Source organism: Cavia porcellus, unplaced genomic scaffold (genome assembly GCF_034190915.1).
Source record: "Cavia porcellus strain 051 isolate PalLab524CR breed Dunkin Hartley unplaced genomic scaffold, mCavPor4.1 scaffold_1, whole genome shotgun sequence".
NCBI classification, from domain to species: domain Eukaryota; kingdom Metazoa; phylum Chordata; class Mammalia; order Rodentia; family Caviidae; genus Cavia; species Cavia porcellus.
Window position 1 is genome coordinate 171516565 of NW_026947484.1, and position 22120 is coordinate 171538684.

The following is a 22120-nucleotide window of genomic DNA, read 5'->3' on the forward strand; positions in this document are numbered from 1 at the left end:
TTGCTCTTAACTACTGAAGCAGATTTCTTTATTTTGAATTAAAAATGCTTTTTCTTTTCAAGTCCTGGACATTGAACCCAGAGCCCTATACATGCCAGGCAAGTGCTCTGACACTAAGCTCCATCCTCAACCGTCAAAATACTTTCCTGTGTATTTCTTCTTCTTATTGTTAATGTTTTTACCCATCAATACTTTACTGAGTAAACCTTAGGTAATGACTTAGTAGACAGCATGTGTTTTGGAACCTGAGAACATGGGCTCAAATATCAGGTACCACAAAGTTTCTGTGTTCCTTTGGACATGTTTGGACCCTTGAGTTTTTAAACTTTTGTTTTCTCACTAGGAAAATAGGATTGGTAATGTTTGTCTTATTGAATTGTTTTGCAAATGAATTGAGATAATCTACATAAGGTGCTTATAACCATGCTTGCTATTGAAGAAACTCAATAAAAATTATTCCCCTTTCTTGCGAAAGAGACTTTCAGGTATACTAAGCTGTTTTAGATCTGAGTAGAACTTTTCTTCTCACCTGTTAATTGTCCTTAGTTCTATCAACAGTTTTTCACTATGTGAGTTTAAGGATTTATTTACATTTTGTCTTAGTCTAATTGTGCCAATATACCAAAGTACACGAGACTGGATTACTTATAAGGAATGGAAATTTATTTTTTCATGGTTCTAGAGTTTAGGGATTCCAACATCAAGACAGTGGCAGGATTAGTATCTGATGACAGCTACTCTCTGCCTCCGAGTTGGTGCCTTGTTGCTACATCATCTGGAGAGAAGGAATATGACGTCTTCATGTGGCAGCAGGGACAGAATATCAAAAAAGTGCCCCCTTCTATCTTAAGATCCTTTACAAAGGCACTAAATCCTTCATGAGCATAGAACCCTCATAATTTACCCCTCCCCAAAGGCCATACATCATGTTATTGCAGTGGGGATTAATTTTCAACATGAATTTTGGTGGACACACCATTGTTCTAATCACAGCCATCAGTCTTATCTCAATCACTCTGTTTATTAGGCCTTGAAAGAACTCCAACACCTCTAAGCTCTCTCTCTCTTTTTTTTTGTTTTTAATATGGTTTATTAACACAATAACAAATGCAAACGTAAGAAGTCTACAACATATAACTAATCCACTGAGTGACTCCTATTCCACGCCTTACACTTAACAGCTTAAGGTATTTCACTACAGGTTCTCAGAAGTCCTGATTCAAACCTTTAAAGTAAATTTCATATAAAATAAAATACATTAACTACTCATATCCTACATGGTGTCTTATAGCCACATTTATTTTATATATATATATATATATATATATATATATATATATTTATATTTATTTATATATATATATATGAGATGACAGTCTTAAAAACTCTGTTAAATATCAGTGCTCCCTTCCAAGAAGGGCCAAATTCCAATTTAAAACAAAGAAGTATGTCACTTTACAATGACTTTACATAAATTGCCATGTGTGTAACCTGTACAAGATTAAGCTGTTTAAAAATTACATACAAGCAATTGAATCCAAATATAACCCAAATATCTAGTATACATTCTTTTCTGTATTACATTTCAGCCAATATTGTAGAACTAATGAGTTTTAAAAGTTGCTATTACCAATTTTGTTTACTGTAGCAAGATACCTTAAGTTACAACAAAATCTTAGGAAATAAGACTGAATAATATCTGTTATAGAAATACCCTACCCTTTACCAACTCCCACCCTCCCCTGCCCCTTTAAATCATAAGCAGCTCTCTTCTGTGACAGACAAATAATGTAAGAATTGTGAAAGCGCAGTTCAATTTATGTAGCGTATCTCTTGGTCCACTGTCTGGCCATTCTGTCATGTTCTGCTCTGTTTGTCATATACTGAGTGGCAATACTTCCCACCAAAGGGTCAGCAGGATTACAGTCTGTAAGAAGTGAGCAGATAGAAAGGAAGACTTTAGAAATAGTTAGTGCTGGACTCCAATTATCTTTCAATATATCCAAGCAAATAACTCCTTGACTGTTAATGTTACAGTGATAGATTCTTGTCGGAAATGTAACCTTTGGAGGTTTGAAGGGGTATTCTGGAGTAACAGTGATATCTAGGAAGAATACACCACCTTCATACACAGATCCTGGAGGTCCTAGAATGGTAGATCTCCACTCATAGATGTTGTCACCTTTGGGACCCGCACTGCAGTTAGGCGGAGGGTCTAGAGTGATGTCTGCCAGCTCCTTCTGAATCCTCTTGGCGCTGGTGGAGAGGAGCTTGGAGTTTTTGCTCATGCTGACTTTACTCTCCTTCTTCTTGGGGGTGTTTGTTTCTTTCTCGGTTTGCTCTCTTTGCGTCTGGCTCCTCCGTGCCGCCACGGCGGCTGTGCTGCGGCTGCGGCTGGGCCTGGCCACTCGTGTCTCTCTCGCTGGGAGAGAAGCGGAAGTGGGAGAGAAGCGGAAGTTAAGCTCTCTTAATATATTATTTTTTTAATAAAGAGATTTAAAAACACATAGAGACTATTTCAAACCTACAGACTTAAAGATAAAAGCTAATTCTCTTGCTTTCAGATTTCTAGGTTTGCCCTTGAGCATAATAGCTTCTGTGTTTACTGCCACACACTTAGTAGGCATTAAAAATAGCTGAGTGGATAAAAGAGACTGAAACTCATGAGGAGAAGCATCAGTGTCTCATAACCAGTAGGTTAGAGTCTACTGTATAAACAACTGTTTATACAGTTCCTGTAGCCTTGGTCCCATTGTGTAAACTGCACAAACTTCATCATCATCTCCTACTATACTTTGAATGGGTAAGACTCTTCTATCACCAAGAAGCTTTTTTGGGGGGATTCCAGAGACTTTCCCGCCACTAGCTATTGTCATCTTTCCCTGTTGGCGGAACTTTATTCTCACCTTTGAGTCATCTCTCAGTGCAGTAGAAGCTAAGTTCTATTTCATAATCTAAGTTCAGTTTTACCCCCATTTAATACTTAATGAAGACCTGCTATTAATTCAATCCAAAATTCCCTTCCCTTTTCTAGAGAGAATACATCTACTCTCCAAATAGTTTGGACTTGGCTCCTTCAAGGCTACTTAAGTAGCTATTATTATTGTGCCTCAGCATGAATCCTTTTTTTGGGGAAAGTATTGATACTCTTAAAAAATAAGTCAGACAATACCAGTTAATGGAAGCATAGTAGCTTCTTGGGGAAGGGAATCATGTGGGCAGACACTTTTCATCCCTCCACAGTGCTTCCCTGGTGTTTATTTCTCAAATATGAAGACAATAATTTTGAACAGATCTAGACATTGAGGTATACATAAATATGTATTTATTTTTAATATATTGGGGCATATGTTAATGTTATTCAAGGTAGGCATACTTATTAGTGAGATTTTGAGATTTTTAGGAGATTTAGTGAGATTTCACTGAAAGGTTGTGGACTTTGGGGTCCACTAGATTTAGGTTTGAATTCTAATTTCATGCTTGCCTGTGGGATAGCATTATACATGAGAGTTAGCCTATTAGAAACTCATTTTTATATCAGCAAAAGGGAGATAATAAGAAAAACCTTTTTATATAGTAGTTTTAGGTATTATACATAATGATGAATGTAAAGAAAAAAACGTATCCAAATCAAGCAGACCTAAGTTTAAATTCTCATTTTACCATTTAGTGTATAAATACAGCTCAAATGTACAGAATCCAGGGGCTGGGGATTTAGCTCAGCGGCATAAGCGCCTGCCTTGCAAGCAGGCAGTCGTGAGTTCGATCCCTGGTACTGATAAAAATGAAAAAGACCAAAAAAAAAAAAAAAAAAAACAAATGTACAGAATCCAAATGAGGATGATAATGTATTAACACATAGAGCAGTTGTTAAATAAATTATGATCCAGGTGTGTTGGCTCATGGCTGTAATCCCAGCACTCAGGAGTCTGAGACAGGAGGATTGTTGTGAGTTCAAGACCAGCCTAGGCTACAAAGTGAGCTCAAAGCCAGCCTAAACTGCATAGAGAGACCCTGTCTCAAAAAGACCTAAATAAATAAATAAATGCATGTGAATCATTTAGCAATGCCTCATATGACTAAAAGTTTGATAAATATTCGTTGTAGTGTCTTTCCTCTTCATTTTCATTACCTTTCTCTTTTTTTCCTTTTTCTCCTGCTGTTTTATGCTTTTGCTTCTGATTAAAACGTCCAGCACAAAATAAGAATAAATGAATAGTACTGCCTTGCCTTCACAGATCTCAGAGACAAAGAAAGTCATGCTTCCCCAAAAAACAAAGTATTTCCACCAGTTGTCTCCAACAGCATATTTTTTTCCAGTACGCAACATTTAAAAGGATAAACACAATCTTATGTGAGTGTATTTAATATGTTTGGACTCTTTTCTCTCTAAATAAATACAAACACTTTTTTTCTAATATATTCATCAATTACTTTGATCTAGAGAATATTTGCATTTAAGGCTTAGTCAATATTCATTTAATTATCAATATATGTTAATGTGTGGATATTTGTACAGATCTGCATTATTTTAGGCATTTTGTAAATGACACAGCAGTTTTTATACAAGTAGATATTAAGACACCCTGGTTTAACATTGCAGAAAGTGAAGCACTTTAACATGGAGAAAGCTGAAGTCCTTTTTACCAGCTTCTTAGTGATAACACTAGGATTTGTATCCAGGAGTCTTATTCCAGTGACCATGCTCTTAACTTGTGTGTTTTTCTGTCCCTCTACCATGTGTAGCATCTTGTTCTGAGTTAAGTGATTTAGACTTTTCGGAATTCAACTTGGCATGATACAAATATGGTTATAATGAAACTGATAAGAGTCTCTCCTTTCATAACTTCCTCAGCCAAATTTCCAAAACTCCTTTTGAAAGACTAAGATAAGACTATGTAAAATTCAAATTTTGATGTCTGTAAATAGTCCTGTTGGATATAGTCACACCAATTTGCTTATGGTTGTGTAAAGTTATTTTTGTGTTACCACAATCATGGTCAAGTTGCATATGACTTATATTGCCCATAAAGATTAAATATTTATTACTTCACCCTTTAAAAAAAAGGCTAAGATAAGGTCAGTATGGGTCTAGACTAAGCTTGACCCCTCTTGTGCTTTGAATTCCTTTTTTGGACCCAACTCTTAGTTCTAACTTCAAGCAAGGGAAGCTTTCTCCCTCATGCTTCCTAAGGGATCATGGGTGTACTGGAAAAATGAGATCACTAGTGGCCACAGAGGAAAATTTTGCAGTTCTTTACTCAGGAACTTAAGCTAGCATTTAGCGACATAAACTCTACATTCTTGGACAAATCCTCCACTTGAAACCTTTCCACCCACCTCCCATCTCCAGATGTTCTCACCACAAGGGAGAGGAGTCACTATCTGTCAAAGGATAGTAGGACTTAGAAGACAGGTCTTGTCTATTGGGTGGGGTTCAGATACTTGGCTAAGGATTTCCCTCAGGAAAAGTATATAGTTTCCATCCAGTTTTTCTCTTCCAGGACAGAGTGGGCCAGGAGCAACGCCTTGTAGGAGACAGGCTGAGAGGAGGAGCCATCCTCTGAAGAATTTGGATTTGTCCAAAACTAAGATTGGCAATTCAAGGTCACAGGGAAGAATGCCTTGGAAAGATGACTCAGTTAGATGGATGAGGCTACTGATATGGCTATGTCTTCTCCCTGGAGTTATAACTGATGTTTCCTATTCCTCATAATTGGTCTGCTATTCATCACTTTCACAATTGCTATCAGCTCAATGACAGGCAGGACAAATGGGTTGGAGATAGTTTAGAACAACACAAGCAGAATCTACTGCCCTGATGACTGAGCAGGTCTACTAGGATCACAAAAATTAGACATCTAGGGAGCTCCCCATTTACAACTCATCTATTCAACACTTGTTCATACAACGGACATTGATGCAGTACCTACTTTGGGTTGTGCCTTGTGCAAAGAGCTTCTGGTAAAACAAAGTAAAAACTCATGGTTCAGTTGAAAGGGAAAGCAAACATATAACTGAGTAGAATATGATAAATTCACTAATATGTGTAGCCCATATTGCATAGGGCCTTCAATTCTTCTGGGAAATCAGGAAATAGTTTCTAATGAGGCTTATAGTTTAGTGGATCTTAAAGATTGAGTTTGACTTGATCAGAGGTAGGCAGGGAAAAGTAGCACAATAGGCTGAGAGAAGCCATCTATGAGGGCAGAAGTTTGTTGGTTTGCCTGGTCCATGACTAGTGTTTAAGGTGGCTGGTAGTAGGATGCAGATAGACAACAACAACTTGGAGCATATGAGGCTAGAGAGATAGTTTGGTGAAAGTGTTATATGTCAAACTAAGAAACAGAATATTTATCATTGTCTTAGTCAAAGCTCCTTTAAAGAGAAAAACAGAAATTATAATAATTTTTCATGTAATTTAAGGACAGAGAACACAGATGAACTGCCAGCATCCAGGTTACCCTTACCAACCGTAATCTTAGAGTCTTTTATCTTTGTTTTACTCTGAACTTCTCCAGGAAAGAGAGTTTACCCAGTTATACCAGTCCTTGTCAAGCCAGTGTTCACTGGGAATCAGTTAACTTGCATAAACAAGAAAGTGTTGAACATTCTCATTTCTGAAGTTATCTTTCTTTCTCGCTCTTTCTCTTTCTCTCTCTCTCTCTCTCTCTCTTCTTGAAGGTACATAGTTCCACATGACCCTAACATTTTATATCTAATACTATTTAGATACTCAGAGACATCAAATAACATCTGAATCTAAATCTCAAGAAAAAATTTTATTGACCCAGTTTGTTTCAAGTAATCGAATTTGGTTCAACCAGTCTTGTACAAAACAATGGCATTATTTAGTTCAAAGATGGCTACCAAACTGTTCTCTTTTATCTGATGTCTAGAAAGTATCAATTAAAGCTCTGTAGATTTTTTAAAATTTTCAAACCGAATTACCCTAATCCAGCATGATATACTTTGAAGTGCCAGTGCATGTACTGAAAGGCACCAGATAGAAAGATGATCTATCAGTAGTAGGCATTTCTTAGAAGTTTGTGAAATCATGTAAATAGCACACCCTATATTGAGATTCAGTGCATCTGACTACATTCTGAAAATACGAATTTCTAACAGGTTCTTGAGATCATTAGTAAGACAAGTCCCTAGAACACACCATGGCAGAAAGCTACAATCTTTTTGGCACTAAGGACTGGCTTCATGGATGACAGTTTTCCTGAGGAGAAGTTGGAAAGATGGCTTTCAGAATGATTCCAGTTCATGCATTTATGGTGCACTTCATTTCTTTTTAATTTTTTTTATTTTAAAATGGAAAAAATAAAAATGAGTAAACCGATTTCAAAATAAAATGATAGATTAACAATGGTTAATATATTGTATATTGTTATCTTAAAAGTAGTTGCTCATATTACAAAATATAGGCATGAAAAAATGATCAATGAAAGTACAAACTTTTTAAATGAACAAATAGATTAGTAATGTAATTATCTATCACATATAGAAAGAAGGGAAAAGATTATATATATATATATATATATATATATATAATCTTTTCCCTTCTTTCTTTTCTCCTTTCCCCCATCCCAATTGTTCTTTTCTTTTGAGCTGTTTCATCTACATTCACTTTCACAGTATCTATTGTACATTTTGGATCTTATCTACTCTTTCAGATTTTTACACTAGGGAGATAATACGATGTATACACATGTGAGTCTGATTTATTTCACTTATGAGTATGGTCTCAAATTGCATCCATTTATCTATAAAAGCCTCAATTTTATCCTTCTTTATAACTGAGTAGTACTTCATCATATAAAAATACCACATCTTTTTTATGCATTCCACAGTCAATGGGCATTTGTGTTGTTTCCAGGATTTACCTATTACAAATTGTGCTGCTATAAACATAGGTGCACATATATTGCTGTAGGATGATGTTTTTGATTTTTCTGGGAAAATATCAAGGAGGGTAGTAGCTGGATCAAATGGAACCCCCAACCCTGGTTTTTTGAGGAATCTCCAAACTGATTTCCATAGTGGTTATATCAGGCTACTCTCTCACCAACAGTGGAGAAGTGTTCTTTTTTCCCCATATCCCCACCAGTTGATTTCTTGATGATAGCCTCTGTTTCTGGAGTGAGATGGTTTCTCAATATTATTTTAATTTGCATGTCCTGAGTGACAAATGATGTTGCATACTTTTCATATATTTATTATCTGAGAAGTACCTATTCATCTCAGATGCCCATTTTTGGATTGGGTCTTTGAATTTGAGGGGGATGATTTTTTTCAATTCTTTATATATTCTAGATAGAAGTCCTTTGTCTGAGGAACAGTTGACTAAAATTTTTGCCCATTCTGTCGGCTGTCTTTTCACTTTCCTGGTGTGCACTTTATTTCTGTTATTATTACATTGTTAAACAATTATACAACTTACTATAAGGTATAATCAGTGGGCATACTCTGGGTTTTTTTTCCCACTGTGACTATACAGTACTATTTACAGGTGATAGGAGGCAAAGACAACTGAAGTGTGTTATGTCAAGTGTATTCCATAATATCATTTTGCTTGGTGTCACTGCAGAAAATCCTGCTTCATAAAGAGGATGCTGGAAATGGAAAAAAGAATTTTCAGTGCTTTTACATGGTAATAACAGGATATTCTGCCTTGGCTTTAATCCAGAACATATGGAAATTTGAAGGCTATTGATATTTGTGATCTCAAGCAGCTGATCACTTTAAATTACAAAGTTAATTCATTTTATTATACATAATGAGTGGCAAATTTATTCCTTCCCAGTTAAGATCTCTGTTGTGGTTAGAAAGTACTGCTCACTCATTTGAAAGCTGAAATAAATGACCAAACTGGGAGAAAAAAGATCCTCGTTCAGGTCCTTAAAAATCTCTGCAAATGTTTGAATCATGCAAAAAAGTCCTCTTATTGCCTACATAATTTTCCTTTCACTCTGAATGCAGCCACATTATCTGCTGACCTGAACACAGATGTTGTTCTCCCCTGAAGTTCAGATTGAGTTCACTGATCAGGCTGAATATGGCACTTGAATAAGCAAGTTTTGTAACCATTCTGTGACAATGAATCATGCTGCAATTGGTGACTGTTTTTTTAAAAAGTAATCTCTGAAGTGGCTTTCCTAACTCAGAAACTCTGGCCAATTATCTACCTTAATAAAAGTTATCTCACTGATGTGTTTAAGAAGAGACATGGGTGTTCTACACTCATCTCACAGAGCTGCACAGTCACGAGTGAAGGGCATATACTTTATTGTGGTTGATGGTTTTAATCACATCCATCAAAAAATGTTAAATTGTTGGGCTAATCAATATTACTTTGTAGATGATCCAGTATATGGACTCACATTCAGAAGAGACCTCTTTGACCTGAGTAGTAGAACTGGAAAGTTGTTAGTCATGACTGATGCTCTGTTCATGCACATAATGACATAAAATGACTGTTTGTCTTCTTTACACATATATTTTTTCTTTCTTTTATTTTAAAGAGGGTAAAATTAAATGCAACAAAACAGAACATAAGAATGCAATGTAAGAGACATAAATTTCAAAGCAAGACAATCAGAGATCTTCACTATTTATCATATTGTCTCTTATTTTCTTCCAAATAGTTGTCCATATCTTCACATACAGAGAATTCACAGGAAACGACGTAGTATAGAACTGATCTGAACAGGATGAGGAAGGCATTTTAAGTCTCCAAGACCAGACAATAGAGAAGTCAATAATGGCTGTCATAGTGTCTCTCATTCTCTTCAAAATAGCTGTTCATACCTTCTTGTATGTTGAAATTAAACAAAATAGACTAAAATCACTCTGAACAAAGAATAATAGTATTTCTGGATTTCACATCATGACACTATAGAATCAGCACTAGGTAGGTTAGTGTCTCTTTTTCTTCAAAGTAGTTGTTCATTTCATCATGTGTTATATAATCAGTTTTCATAAACTGTTTATGGGTTCTATGCATGCACAAGTCTACATATATTTCTATCCTTTTGGTATTAAAGGGAAAAACAAAATATAGCAAGACAAAACAAAACAAATTCCTATAAAAACACAAAATGAAAAATTTATATAAAACCACAGTACAAGGTGATCTACAATGGTTACTGTGTTGTCTCTTGCTATCTTAATAGAATTGTCCATATCATCAGGCATAGTATAATTGAATATAGCAATATATAACAATATTAATAAAAAATTGTAGACAGTGTAAAACTTCAAAAGCAAGTAATAATCAGACCAGAGTGGGTATTCTAGTGAAACTTGTCATCTTCAGTGTAGTTGCCTTCATCAGGCATAGTATAATTGAATATAGCAGTATATAACAATATTAATAAAAAATTGTAGACAGTGTAAAACTTCAAAAGCAAGTAATAATCAGACCAGAGTGGGTATTCTAGTGAAACTTGTCATCTTCAGTGTAGTTGCCTATACTCTCAGACTTGATACTATGAATTGTGACAGATTTGCATAAAATATGTCAATACAAAACAGCAATCTAACAAATCAGATTCAACTAAGATCACTCATGATAAAACAGTGTTAGTTATACAGGACTTCTGATTAAGTTAATAGGAAATTAAGGATGATTACCATAGTATATCCTGCTACTTTCAGGATAGCTGTCTGTGCCCTCAAATCTAGTATAAGTAGACAAACTGGAATGGAATATAATCTATCTAAATGAGCAGTGTTAGTAATTGGGTTTTAAATCCTGATGCACTATTAACAATATCCTCTGTCTTCTTGTTTTAGACTATTCCTCCCCTTTCACTCCCACAGTGTGCTGCGCATTTTGGGTCCCACTAACTCCCTTAGTTTTTAGATTAGGGGGCAACCTGATATTTACCTAAGTGGTTCTGAACCTTCTCACTCCTGGACTTGATCTCAAGTTATATTCCTTTGCCTACAAAAGCCTCAAGGTTTTCCTTCATTATAGCAGAGTAACTCTCTAATGCACATAAGTATCCTGTGTTTCCAACCTATCTTCAGGTGCTGGTCGAGTTGCCCCTATTTCTCTGTCACATAGAGCATTGTTTCTCATATTTGATTTTCAGTCCATAAACCCTTTTTCAGGTTAATTATATTTCCTATACAGAGCAACTTGGTGGACCCTACCTCCTGATTTACTCTGCTTGTATTTCTTTTTCTTTCTTTCTTTCTTTTTTTTTTAGTGTATCAAGTCTATGTATGTTAGAGATTATAGCCAACCTTCTCTACTTCATTTCTGTTATGCGATTTTTCTGCCATTGGTTGTCTACTTTTCTCCTTCATTCCACTGTCTGCCCTATTCATTGAAGCCTCTCTGCTACTGTTCCTGAAATTCTGTTATTTTTTTTTCTCTCTCTCTCTAGAATGTCCATCAGTATTTTCTGTAGGGTTGGACTGGTGGTCAAAAATTCCCCCAGTTCCTCTTTGTCATGGAACCATCTTGTTTCTCCATTAATTTCTAGAGATATTTTTTCAGGGTACATCAATCTGGGCTGGAGGTTATTTTCTTTCAGGGCTTGGAATACTTTACTCTAAGTTCTTCTTAACTTGATGATTTGTGTCGAGGAGACTGTAGTAACTTTGATAGATTTTCCTCTATAGGTGATCTGTTTCTTTTCTCTGACATCTTTTAATATTCTGTTCTTATATTGAATTTCTGGGATCTTGATTATTATGTGTCTGGGTGTAGCTCTGTTTTGGTTGTAGGTGGTAGGAGTTCTGTATGCCTCATACATCTGAATAAAGTTTTCTTTTCCTATGCTTGGGAAGTTTTTCTTAATTATTTCCATGAATAGCTTTGACATTTCCCTTGTTTTTACCCCTGCTTCTTCACTCACATTTTTTAATTCTTAACCACTTGTCATCTTCTAGTCTTGTGCTGTTACTGCTTATTTCCTTGTTATTATTATTGTTGTTTTTTTTTTTTTTTTTTCCTTTTTATCGGTACCAGGGATCAAACTCACAACTGCCTGCTTGCAAGGCAGGCGCTTATGCTGCTGAGCTAAATCCCCAGCCCCTTTCCTTGTTATTTTTGTTTGTTTGTTTTTTTGGTCTTTTTCCTTTTTATTGGTACCGGGGATTGAACTCACAACTGCCTGCTTGCAAAGTAGGTGCTTATGCCGCTGAGCTAAATCCCCAGCCCCTTCCTTGTTATTTTTAATAGATCTTTCCTTTCATGATCACACATTGCCAAACTGTCATCAAGTTTTGATAGTCTGTCCTTAGTTTTTTTTTTCAAGCAGTTTTGCCAGCTTTCAATGGAGTTTTTAATTTCCTGAGAATCTCTTTGAATCTGCTTCATGTATTCTAGGTTTTCTTTATATTCTTCATCAAACATTTCTCTCCTTTTTTTGTGTTCCTCCATTTTTCCATCTGTGTCTTCTTGAGAGGTGCTTAGCATTTCTTTTATTAATATACCTATATCTTGCTTTACTTGAATTAATATTTCAGTTTTGAGCTCCTCTACAAGGTCCCAAAGATATTTCTTATGTCCACTGATGCCATGTCTGATATCGCATGTTTGCTGCCCTCAATTTCTTTTGTATTTACCTCTCCTGGATCAATATTCTCAGGGTTGGGGTGTGGGGCCTTTTTCTTATTTCTTTTTCTTGTCATGTTTTTGATTTCTTCCCTTCACGTGTAGAGTGGAGGACCCAGCCCTTTTCTTTGTTGGTTATGATTCTTCTGAAGCATGCTGGCTAGTGATTTCTGCACTCTCCAGTTTGCAGTTGGTCATTGATGTGTAAGCAGGGGCAGCATATGCTGGCCACTCACCCTGAGCCAGTCAACCTGTGTGCTGCTCATACAGAATCACTTTGAGATGACTTATTGGGTCCTGGCTAGGGGCATGATCTAGGCCAAGCAGATCCCACCAAAGCTGCTCTGGGTAGGGGCAGCTGAAGTCACTGCCATTCCTAATTCAGGTCCGTCCTAACTGATTACAACATGTCATCCAGTTGGTCACCCCTTTCCCATGCGAGGGTCTTATTCCCAGTACTCACCTCGGGTTAATGCAGGTCCCTCACTGGCTCTGTTCTCGATTGGGCTCACTGATCTCCAACTTCAGCATGACCGCAGCTCTTGTGAGTCACAGTAGCGCAAGTTTGGGTGGCTCCAGCGATTTGCAGTGGTGCTAGATCAGGCAGCTCCAGTGAGTCCCAGCAGCATGAGTTTGGGCGGCTCCAGTGAGAGCATGATAGCCACTAATCTTAGCTGCTCTGATGGTAGCCCCAGGACTGCATTAAAGCTCTTTTTCCTTTAGTTTATTCCTGCTTCTCTGCTATATAACCGAATACTTGAATAGTTTTGTAACATCAAGAGCACATACCACCCTAATGCACATCCTTTGAAAAATATATATCACATAAATACAAGTATTGGTACCTTGCTGTCAACATCTGTAAACTTGTCATCCTGGAATTCATAAAATGGTGACTCACTCATGCTAACAATTGTGTCCCAGAATCCACTATTATTTACCTCTTTGTTTAGTTATGATGCTATCCCAAAGTGGCACACTTGCCATTTTTTGCATCCCAGGCTCTTCTAAAATTTTATAATAAAGGTCTCTAGCTGTGGGCAAGATCAACTCTTAAACAATAGTAAAGGGCTTCATAGCTATAACCATGCAGCTAGACACTAAGAATGATACTACAGACACAATTAAAGTGGTTGTCTTCAATAATGACTTCATGTCTTCCTATTAATATTTTTTTCTTTCCAAAAATCTAAGGACTTGTAAATACTTGTAAATAATGTAGAGTGATTGACCTCCATGAGGCCATGCAGTTTTGAAGGTTTCATGGCTTCACTGAATAATTAGTTGCTACATACTATAAAAACAAACTTGGACACTGAGAGTCACCTGTTTCAATGGACATGCAGTTTAAGTAATACTTGTAGAATCTTCTTTTAAATGCAGTTTTCCTTTTATTGGCAGTCTTAGAGCATTCTGCTATCTCATCAGTGTATGTTTTCCCCCTTTCAGAGAAGTTCTCCAGTGACATTTATATGTAACTGTGTCAGATGCATAGATACGAGTGTAAATGGAAAATAAAATAATGGGCAGGCTCTGTTCACCCTTAAAGAAGTGTTGGATTTTGACTTAAAGTCTTCCTCCAGATACAGCAATCCAAGTATATCAGATAACTTGCCACTATAAATCCTGCCACCAAACACAACTTAATTGTCTCTCACTACTCACTGATGTGGTTTTGTATGAATCTGTAAGCAATCGATCTGTTGTGGTCTCTGTGCAGTCAAACATCTCTTTTAATGTTGAACTTTGTTTGCAGGTGTTCCTGAATGCAAGCACTACTACATTAGCTCCCCCGCAGATCATCAGGCAATATATTCTCATAAAGAACACACAACCTAGATCCTTTACATACTTAGTTCACAGTGTGGTTCAGAATCCTAAGAGAATGCATTGTTGCAGCTGATCTGACTGGAAGCAGAGCTTAGGTAGTAATGGGGTGATGGCAAGTGGATACACAAACAGAAGAAGCATTGCTTGCTTTACTCTTGCTCCAATCATTCTTGCTTCTAACAGGCTGTGGATTGATACCAGATTCCTGCTCTAGGGGAACCATTTTGAGTAAAATAAATCTCTATTGTATTTATTAAGAACAAACTTATCTATTAGAAAGTTGAATATGTGATTTGTATAACCACTTAAAACAAAAAAATGACAGTTCAAAGAAATTCAGCACTAGTCTCTGTGTTATTTTAGAGTGCTTTGTTCAAAAAGTTTGAAAAATGCTTTACATAGTGAGGATTTGAAAGGTTCTAAGATAAGAGCTTTGGATTTTAATAATCTTTGCAGGACTAGAGCATGGCAGAGATGAGGAGCAAAGACTGAAGCTGGGTGGAAACATCTTCCAATTTAAGGGAAAGTGATGGAGAATCCTTTTTTGGGATTGTAATTTCTGGCACTATGTTATTTATGATAGATCAATTAGTCAATTTCTAGGCTACTGCACTGAATCAGATACTAGAGATTAAATAGCAAGCAAAACAGACAAAACTCATGTACCCAGTCTGTTAGGTGAAATAGATAAGTACTTATATAATTAAATATAACACCTTAACAAATTACAGAAAGAGAAAAAGATGTATTGTAAAGGAAAGTATCTATCCCAGTTTACAGTGATAGGGAAATGCTGCCTGGAAGAGATAGTCTCTAGGTTGAGGGTTAATGAATTGATAGTGACGCAAATTGTTGGATGGAGAGGTAGAGTTAGTATATAAAGACTAGATAAGGTTAAAAAAAACATGGCTGAAAAACAGAACGCTAAAGGAACAGTGATGAGAGGTGACACTGGAGGAGGAAACAGAGGCTAGAGATTTGGGGGCCTAACATCATCAAAAAGACATCCAAATGACTTATATTCCTTGAATGAGATATTGCAGGGTCTGTGGGCAGAGTCCTAGTGAGCTCACCTAATCAAAGCAGCCCAGGGCTGCTGGATTTCATAACCACACATGTTCCTTGCATTCATGATGATATAAGAAAGCAGGGGCTGTGAAATAAGAATGTTCAACACCCTCAATATAAATGACAGGCAATATAAATGAGATTCAAGAAAATCTCACTTTGTTGAAGTTGAATAGTTATTGACAGAATTGGGTGATCTCTTTTCAGAGCAACTCTTAGTTGGTCGAGAGCTTTGTTTCTGATTGAGAATCTAGATTAGAACAAAGTAGAGAAGAATCCCATATCCCTTCGTGTCATGTAAGAAACAAAAGTCCTGTGGATAAGCATGTCTGGTACATGCTACATTTTATATGTCACTTACTTAGGAGTTCCTGGTAACCATTAACATAGCACTCTTTAACAGTCCTATATTTAATGTAGTTCTATGTTTAATCTAATCTATGGTTGTGTTTAATCTAGTCTTCTTCAAATTCATTTCACCTCCACCTCCACCCCAATCTTAGTCATGTCAGTCAGTTAATATGCCAGTGAACTCAGGTTCCTGAAGACACATTTTGAAAAGTTATTCTGGCAGGTAAGGCCTCAGCACTCACAAGATCTTGGTTAACTATACCATTCACCCTCCCATATCCAGATAATAAGTAATAAACATTAACTGTTCTCAATTGTTAGGAAAACAACAGTGTGAGAAGAGAAATCTGTGTCTGGAATAAGACATGTGTTTGAATCTCAACTCTAAATCATCTGGGTTTATGATATTAATAGAGTTCCTGACCATGTAACTCTCAAACTGTTTAAAATTTCAACCTTCTCCAGGATTTCCTGGAAACAATGAAATTTAACCTACATGCTTAACATAGGGACTAAATGAGCTCATAATGGCTAAGCATTTTATGCTTTAGAATTGAGAAATGTGCATTTGAGTTTTGCTTTGCTGAATTATAGCTATGTGACTAAGAAAGAGAACTTAAACTTCCTGGATCCCAGTCTCATCCTATATATGATGGGAATAGTAGGAGTACTTAATCCATTGTGTGATTGTGTAAATTAAATGACTCACTGTATGTAAAACAATCAGCACTGTTTCTGGCATATAGATTCGTTTAAAAAATGTTCACTGTTATTTTTAATGCATTAAAACCTAGTACTTCATTCTCTAAATGGGATGGAAGCTGAAATATGGAACCAAATGACAAGAAAAATAATTCCTTGCTGGAGGAGCATATAGCCCTATCAACTTGACTCTGTGCATTTTGAGAAACAGACAGATTACAGATTCCCATGTGGGTGTCTCGCTGGGTTATATGTTTATTTCTCTAATATTTTTTCATTAGCAAAGTTAAGTGTGGCAAGATGGAGGTTTGGCTGGCTTTACATGCCTTCTTCCTATCACCTAGTTTAAAGAGTTGTTCTGCTGGGTCTTCATCATTCAGGAGAGAAGAGCTTGAAAAGTGGAGCTTATCCTGACAGGGGAAATTAGGTGTTATTTCTGTGATTTACAGGGCCACAGACTGAGTTGGACAATTTCTTATATATGAAGTGGGTCTTTCTCAGTTGATATTTCTTCACTGAATAGTGGGGTCCGAAGCTGAGAATAAGCAATGAGTTGAAGAAGGTCAGGGGCCACCACTTGGGATTAGGAACTTAAGAATCCAAAGTAGACTCCTTGCTCGATTGTGTTCTATCTAGATGATGCTGGGTCAGTATGTTCTATGTGCTTTCACTTACTCACTATTAAGAACTACTGGGATCAGTAAGAGCTTCTGCAATCAAAAGTTACTGGGAGCCTTATGGATGCTAATAGATTTCTTAGCATCAACCTTAGATTAAGATGAGGCTTGGTAGATGTCTATTCTTTTCATTTCACTCTTTCTTCATCAAACTATTAACAGTATGTGTGAACTACTTTGCAGAGTGAATGTTACCAAGCAGGACATCTGACTGATTTTGTGAAGAATGGTTTTAGGTTCCCAGCAAGGACTGCCTCTATATTCCCAACTCACATGCAACCCATCACTCGCACTCTCAACACCCTACACTAGAGTGGTCCATTTGTATAATTGATGAACCCACATCGAAACATCACTGTCACCCATATTCCATGGTTTACCTTGTTGTGCATATCATGAGTTGTGACAAATAAGTAATGACATGAACATACCATTACAGTATCTTGCAGAGATCTGAGAGATGCTCATGTACGATTCAGAGCTCTAAATAAATTTGTAGTTGAAGGTTTCTGCTTCCATTTGGTCACTAGTTCCTTAGTTGTAACCACCTTCAAGCAATCTTTGAGATGACTCACTACACTCACCTTCCAGCCATGTCTGGGGATAAGGTGATTAAAGTCACCTAACACTACCCACTCTGCTTACTAAATGTGTTTTCTCACATAATGCTTAATCACACATTCATCAATTTTAGCCTAATTACTCTCTTCACTGTTATGGCATATGAATATGTATTATTCCATTCTCAGCTTCTGTTGTCTTATCTCCTTTGGCTTCTAGGGAAACGAGTGATTCAATTCTCCTGCAGCTACTTAAGAGGGGCGTGCTGATGACTTCACAACAGGTGGCCCTGGTAAATCCTACCCAAGTGTTTGAGGTGGCACGAAACCTCTGTTTCTGTGCAGATACTGCTGGGATTTCACTATATTCATCCATCCTGATTCCTACTGACCAGCTAAACATATGGTCAGTGTGGTCTTCCTACAAACATGGGATGTCAAACTATGTTGCTTTCATCTTTCTCTAGGGCCCTAAAATCTTCTTGTTTTATATCTGCACTCATTTTCTGGTCAAAAAAATATAATAATATGTCAATGTATACTCCTTCAGTCAGTGACTCCAAATGTCTTCAAAGGGATGCTATCTCCCTAATTTACCCCATCCCTTTTCAAAGGCTTTGATGTAATTTAGTCCTTTTATGATGTCTAGTTGCATCTTTCAATTCTTTTGCTGGATCAGCAAAGCAACAGTGAGTGAGTGAGCTTTATGTTTTTAACAGAGCATCTTATTCCACTTCTATGGAATTTAAGGCTTATTTTTTGGTACCATCTTATGTGTTGATCCTTTTTCTTAGAGCTAGACACAGGGAAATATCGAATACATGACCTTGTACTTCATTGTCTGATAGATGAGAAGACTATGTAGAGAAACAAATTGCAAGGAAATATGAAATCTGCAAAAACTTAATGAGAGTAAGGGAGGGATAAACAAGGTCTCTTGAGGTATAGCAAGGTCCTGGTGGGAAGAGAAAGTTTCTCAGAGTTCAACAAAGAGGAGGAAGTGGGGAAATGACATTTTAGACCACAGGCACAGCATGAAGAAAGACTTGTGGGTATGAAATAATGCAGTACTGTAAGAAGTCAGGATGTGCTAGTGTGTGAGCAGTGGGAATAAATTGGGAGAAGAGAGACAAGCTGAAGAATAAAGGAATTTTTCAATTAGAGAGTATAAGCTTTACCAGAATGCAGAAGAAATTTTTCTGAGATGTAAGCAAGAGGGTGGAATATTCAGTGATATTTTAGAAAGGCATGAGAAGATTGCTGGAATAGGTGACATTGGAACTATGACTCTAGTCCAGATGTCATGGCAATTGTCTATAGAAGATGCACTACTAACTAGCAACATAGTAGGACAAGAGAAGGAAGGTTGGTTTTTGAAATAGAGGGTGGAGTCCAGATGATTCTCAGTCTTTTGCTTGAGACATCAACTTCATGTAAGTGAACCAGAAAACTTGGAGAAAGAGATTCATACACATATTAACACATTTTCTTTGCTTTTACCATTTATAAATTGGTTTGTTGCATTCAGCATGCTGTATGAACTTCAACAAATATTCAGTTCATTTAAATAAATATTAACTGACTCATGTTACATTTTAGGTACTGTGTTAGACCCTGAAATGGAGCTAGAGGACAAAATGATAATAGATTGCTTTGTTTTTAGAAAGCTTTTCTGCTCCTTACTTGGTATAGATTTTTCAGCCATATGACTTTGCTTATTAGTTCTGTGGAGACAACAAAATCCTTAGGTTCAGAGTAAAGATTTAAGGTCATCTTTCTGGAGTCTTACAGACCATAAGCATCTCAATGTCAAGAGTACTCATAAGGTTACAGACCATAAACATCTCAATGTCAAGAGTAACTCATAAGGTTAGTGACATTCTGCATAGATAGTCCCAAATATCTTAATCAAATACAGGATATTTACTTCAACTTTAAGATTTCTTAGACATTGTTATAACTTTTAGAACTGGAGGCCTTTCCTTTGTACTTCCTCAACCTCCTGTGTGTATTACTTCATAGCATTTGAACCATAGTAATTTTAATTCTTCGTGTGTGTCTTTACCATTAAACCACGAGTCCTTTGAAGTTAGCCACTGGTCCTTGTTCATCTTCTCTTTTAACTTTTAGACAACACGTTGTAAGGAGCAAAAAGTTTAGTGAATGTTTATTGAAACTAATTAAATCTTCAAAAATATATCTTCTGCCCTTTATTTTTCAGATTGGGAATTGAGACTTAGAAAAGCAATCATTTGCAAATTTCAAATAGGAAAGTTATAATAGAGTCAGGAATAAATCCTAGTTTATTTTGATTGCTTAACATTTTTGTGGCCATTTGCTCCTCCTGCCCAACTTGGTTTGCTAACTAATTAAGTAGAAACTGGAAGCGTTTACAAGCTCTGGAAATGCAAACCTTCTTTGTTATGAAAACCAATGACCATGCAATTTAGCCCTTATATTAAGCCCAGGATTTGTTTCCTATGTCCTTCCACTTACTCAAAAACAAGTAATCAGCAGTGCCTATAGTACATGATTTCATTGTTTTCTGAAAACACACACACGCACACATGCATGCATGCACACACAAGCACATGACGCAAAGTAGAGCAGCTGAAAAGAGTATTTTGGATGAAATCTCAGTATTTATTGTTTTCATGTGACTTAAGAAGGTCAAGGCTGACAGGAGTCAAATGAACTTCAGTCTACCAAGTTCTTCCCTTCTTTTCTGTGTACCTCTGTAAATGGGGGTCAGAAATCCATCTCAGAGGGTAATTCTGAGCATTAAGTAGAGGGATGGAGCAGTTTCATCACAAAGTGTCTCTTTCACCGTGGGCTACTCAGTTAGCCTCTCTGGGCCACTGTAAATGGATTAAATTAGATGATTTACAGACAGAGGCCTGTGAAGCTGGAATGTTCTATGACTCTCCTCCCCTGGGATCTATCTAGCTGGACTCTGGAAGGAGTGTTGCAAGGACTGAAGGCAGAAGAAAAGAGTGATCCTGCGCTGACACAATGCTGGCTTCTGCTGCCTTGCAAGTGCTCCCTGTTTGATGTCAGCCTTTTATCAGAGTGTTTGTGCTCTATCCAGGGTTTGCCTGGCTATTTCACCAGTCCCCATTCTGTTCCTCAGGGTTCTGGGAAAGAGCCAGTGGACAGGGAGAGTCACAGGAAGGATTTCTTCCCAAGAAAAGCTGGATGGTGAAACTCACAAAGTTCAGAGTGATTTCCTGTTTTGTTTTCTAAAAGCTTCATTTCCTATTGATTACAAAACACACACACACACACACACACACACACACACACACACGCACGCACACACACACGCATGCACACACGCACTAATAAAAACATGTACATAAAACAGGATGTTCTCTCACCATTGCTTGAGTCCAGTGCAATCTTACATCTGTGTCATTTCTTCCATGCCTCTAAGTTTCACTATTATGGCAGTCAAGCTCTTAGCACTGCCTGGAGTTGTTACAGAATTTTAAGGTGTAAACACTTCACATTATTTTCCCTGAGGGAAAATCTGCAAATAAGGGAGAAAAGATCTGACTGCATAACCAAGTGTTTTCCAATCTACCTTTTGTCCTTGTGAAAGTACCTTCCTCTAATGCTGGCAGAAGGCACATTTGTTTCCAGCACAGGTTCTGGCATAGAAAAGGGTCAGTGCTCTTACTTTGTTCTACACTCTGTCCCAGATGCTTTATGTGCAGATATTTCATGGAATATATTTATATTAAAAATATATGTCTCAATTTTAAATTTAACTCACCATACTATATATTTTCTTACAAAACCTGGCAACACTCCTTAGAAATAATTTCACTGCCCTGGATAATCAAACAGAAAAGACTTGAGCGGCATTCTGCTTTCACCATTTATTGTTGTGTGATCTTGGTAAACATACTCAACTGCTCTGACTCCTAATTTTCTCATCTATAAGTGATGATCATATGTCTTTCTCTCATTGCTGTTGTGAAGATGACATTTCTAATGGCATTCAAAATACCTTGAACTGTGTAGCTGAGTCTTTTTGAACATTATCTTTTGTTATAATTGCTTTTTAGTTTGGGGTGTACTACATTTAACTCAGGAGAAGCTAGATAATGTGTTTATCCCTTGAATAGGATATGGATAAAATCATGTGGCAGAGAGAATGGGAATATTCTTGCAAAAAATTTTGATGAAATCTAACACGTGATGTTCTTGAAGCACACATTCTCCATCTTGATCTGTTCTGGGTAGCTAACGATGTAGACCTCAGACCAACTTTACGGAAACATCGTCTACTAGAATCTTTGAACAATGAAGGATGGGAAAATGACATTTGGATAATCAGGTATCCTTGGCAT

The 22120-nt window shown here is 36.9% G+C and overlaps 2 protein-coding genes across 5 annotated transcripts in view; one reads left to right on the forward strand and one right to left on the reverse strand.

Annotated features, from left to right (window-relative positions):
- The window catches only part of Astn2 (astrotactin 2), a 911846-nt gene that overhangs the window by 714071 nt on the left and 175655 nt on the right, over positions 1–22120 (forward strand). The window lies entirely within an intron of this gene.
- On the reverse strand, positions 1525–2917 carry LOC106025486 (ubiquitin-conjugating enzyme E2 E1-like). The gene is made up of 2 exons (XM_063244717.1): positions 2907–2917; positions 1525–2466 (listed from the first exon to the last, which is right to left on the reverse strand). The coding sequence occupies exons 1-2, from the start codon at positions 2915–2917 to the stop codon at positions 1818–1820; spliced, it is 660 nt and encodes a 219-aa protein (XP_063100787.1). The 3' UTR covers positions 1525–1817.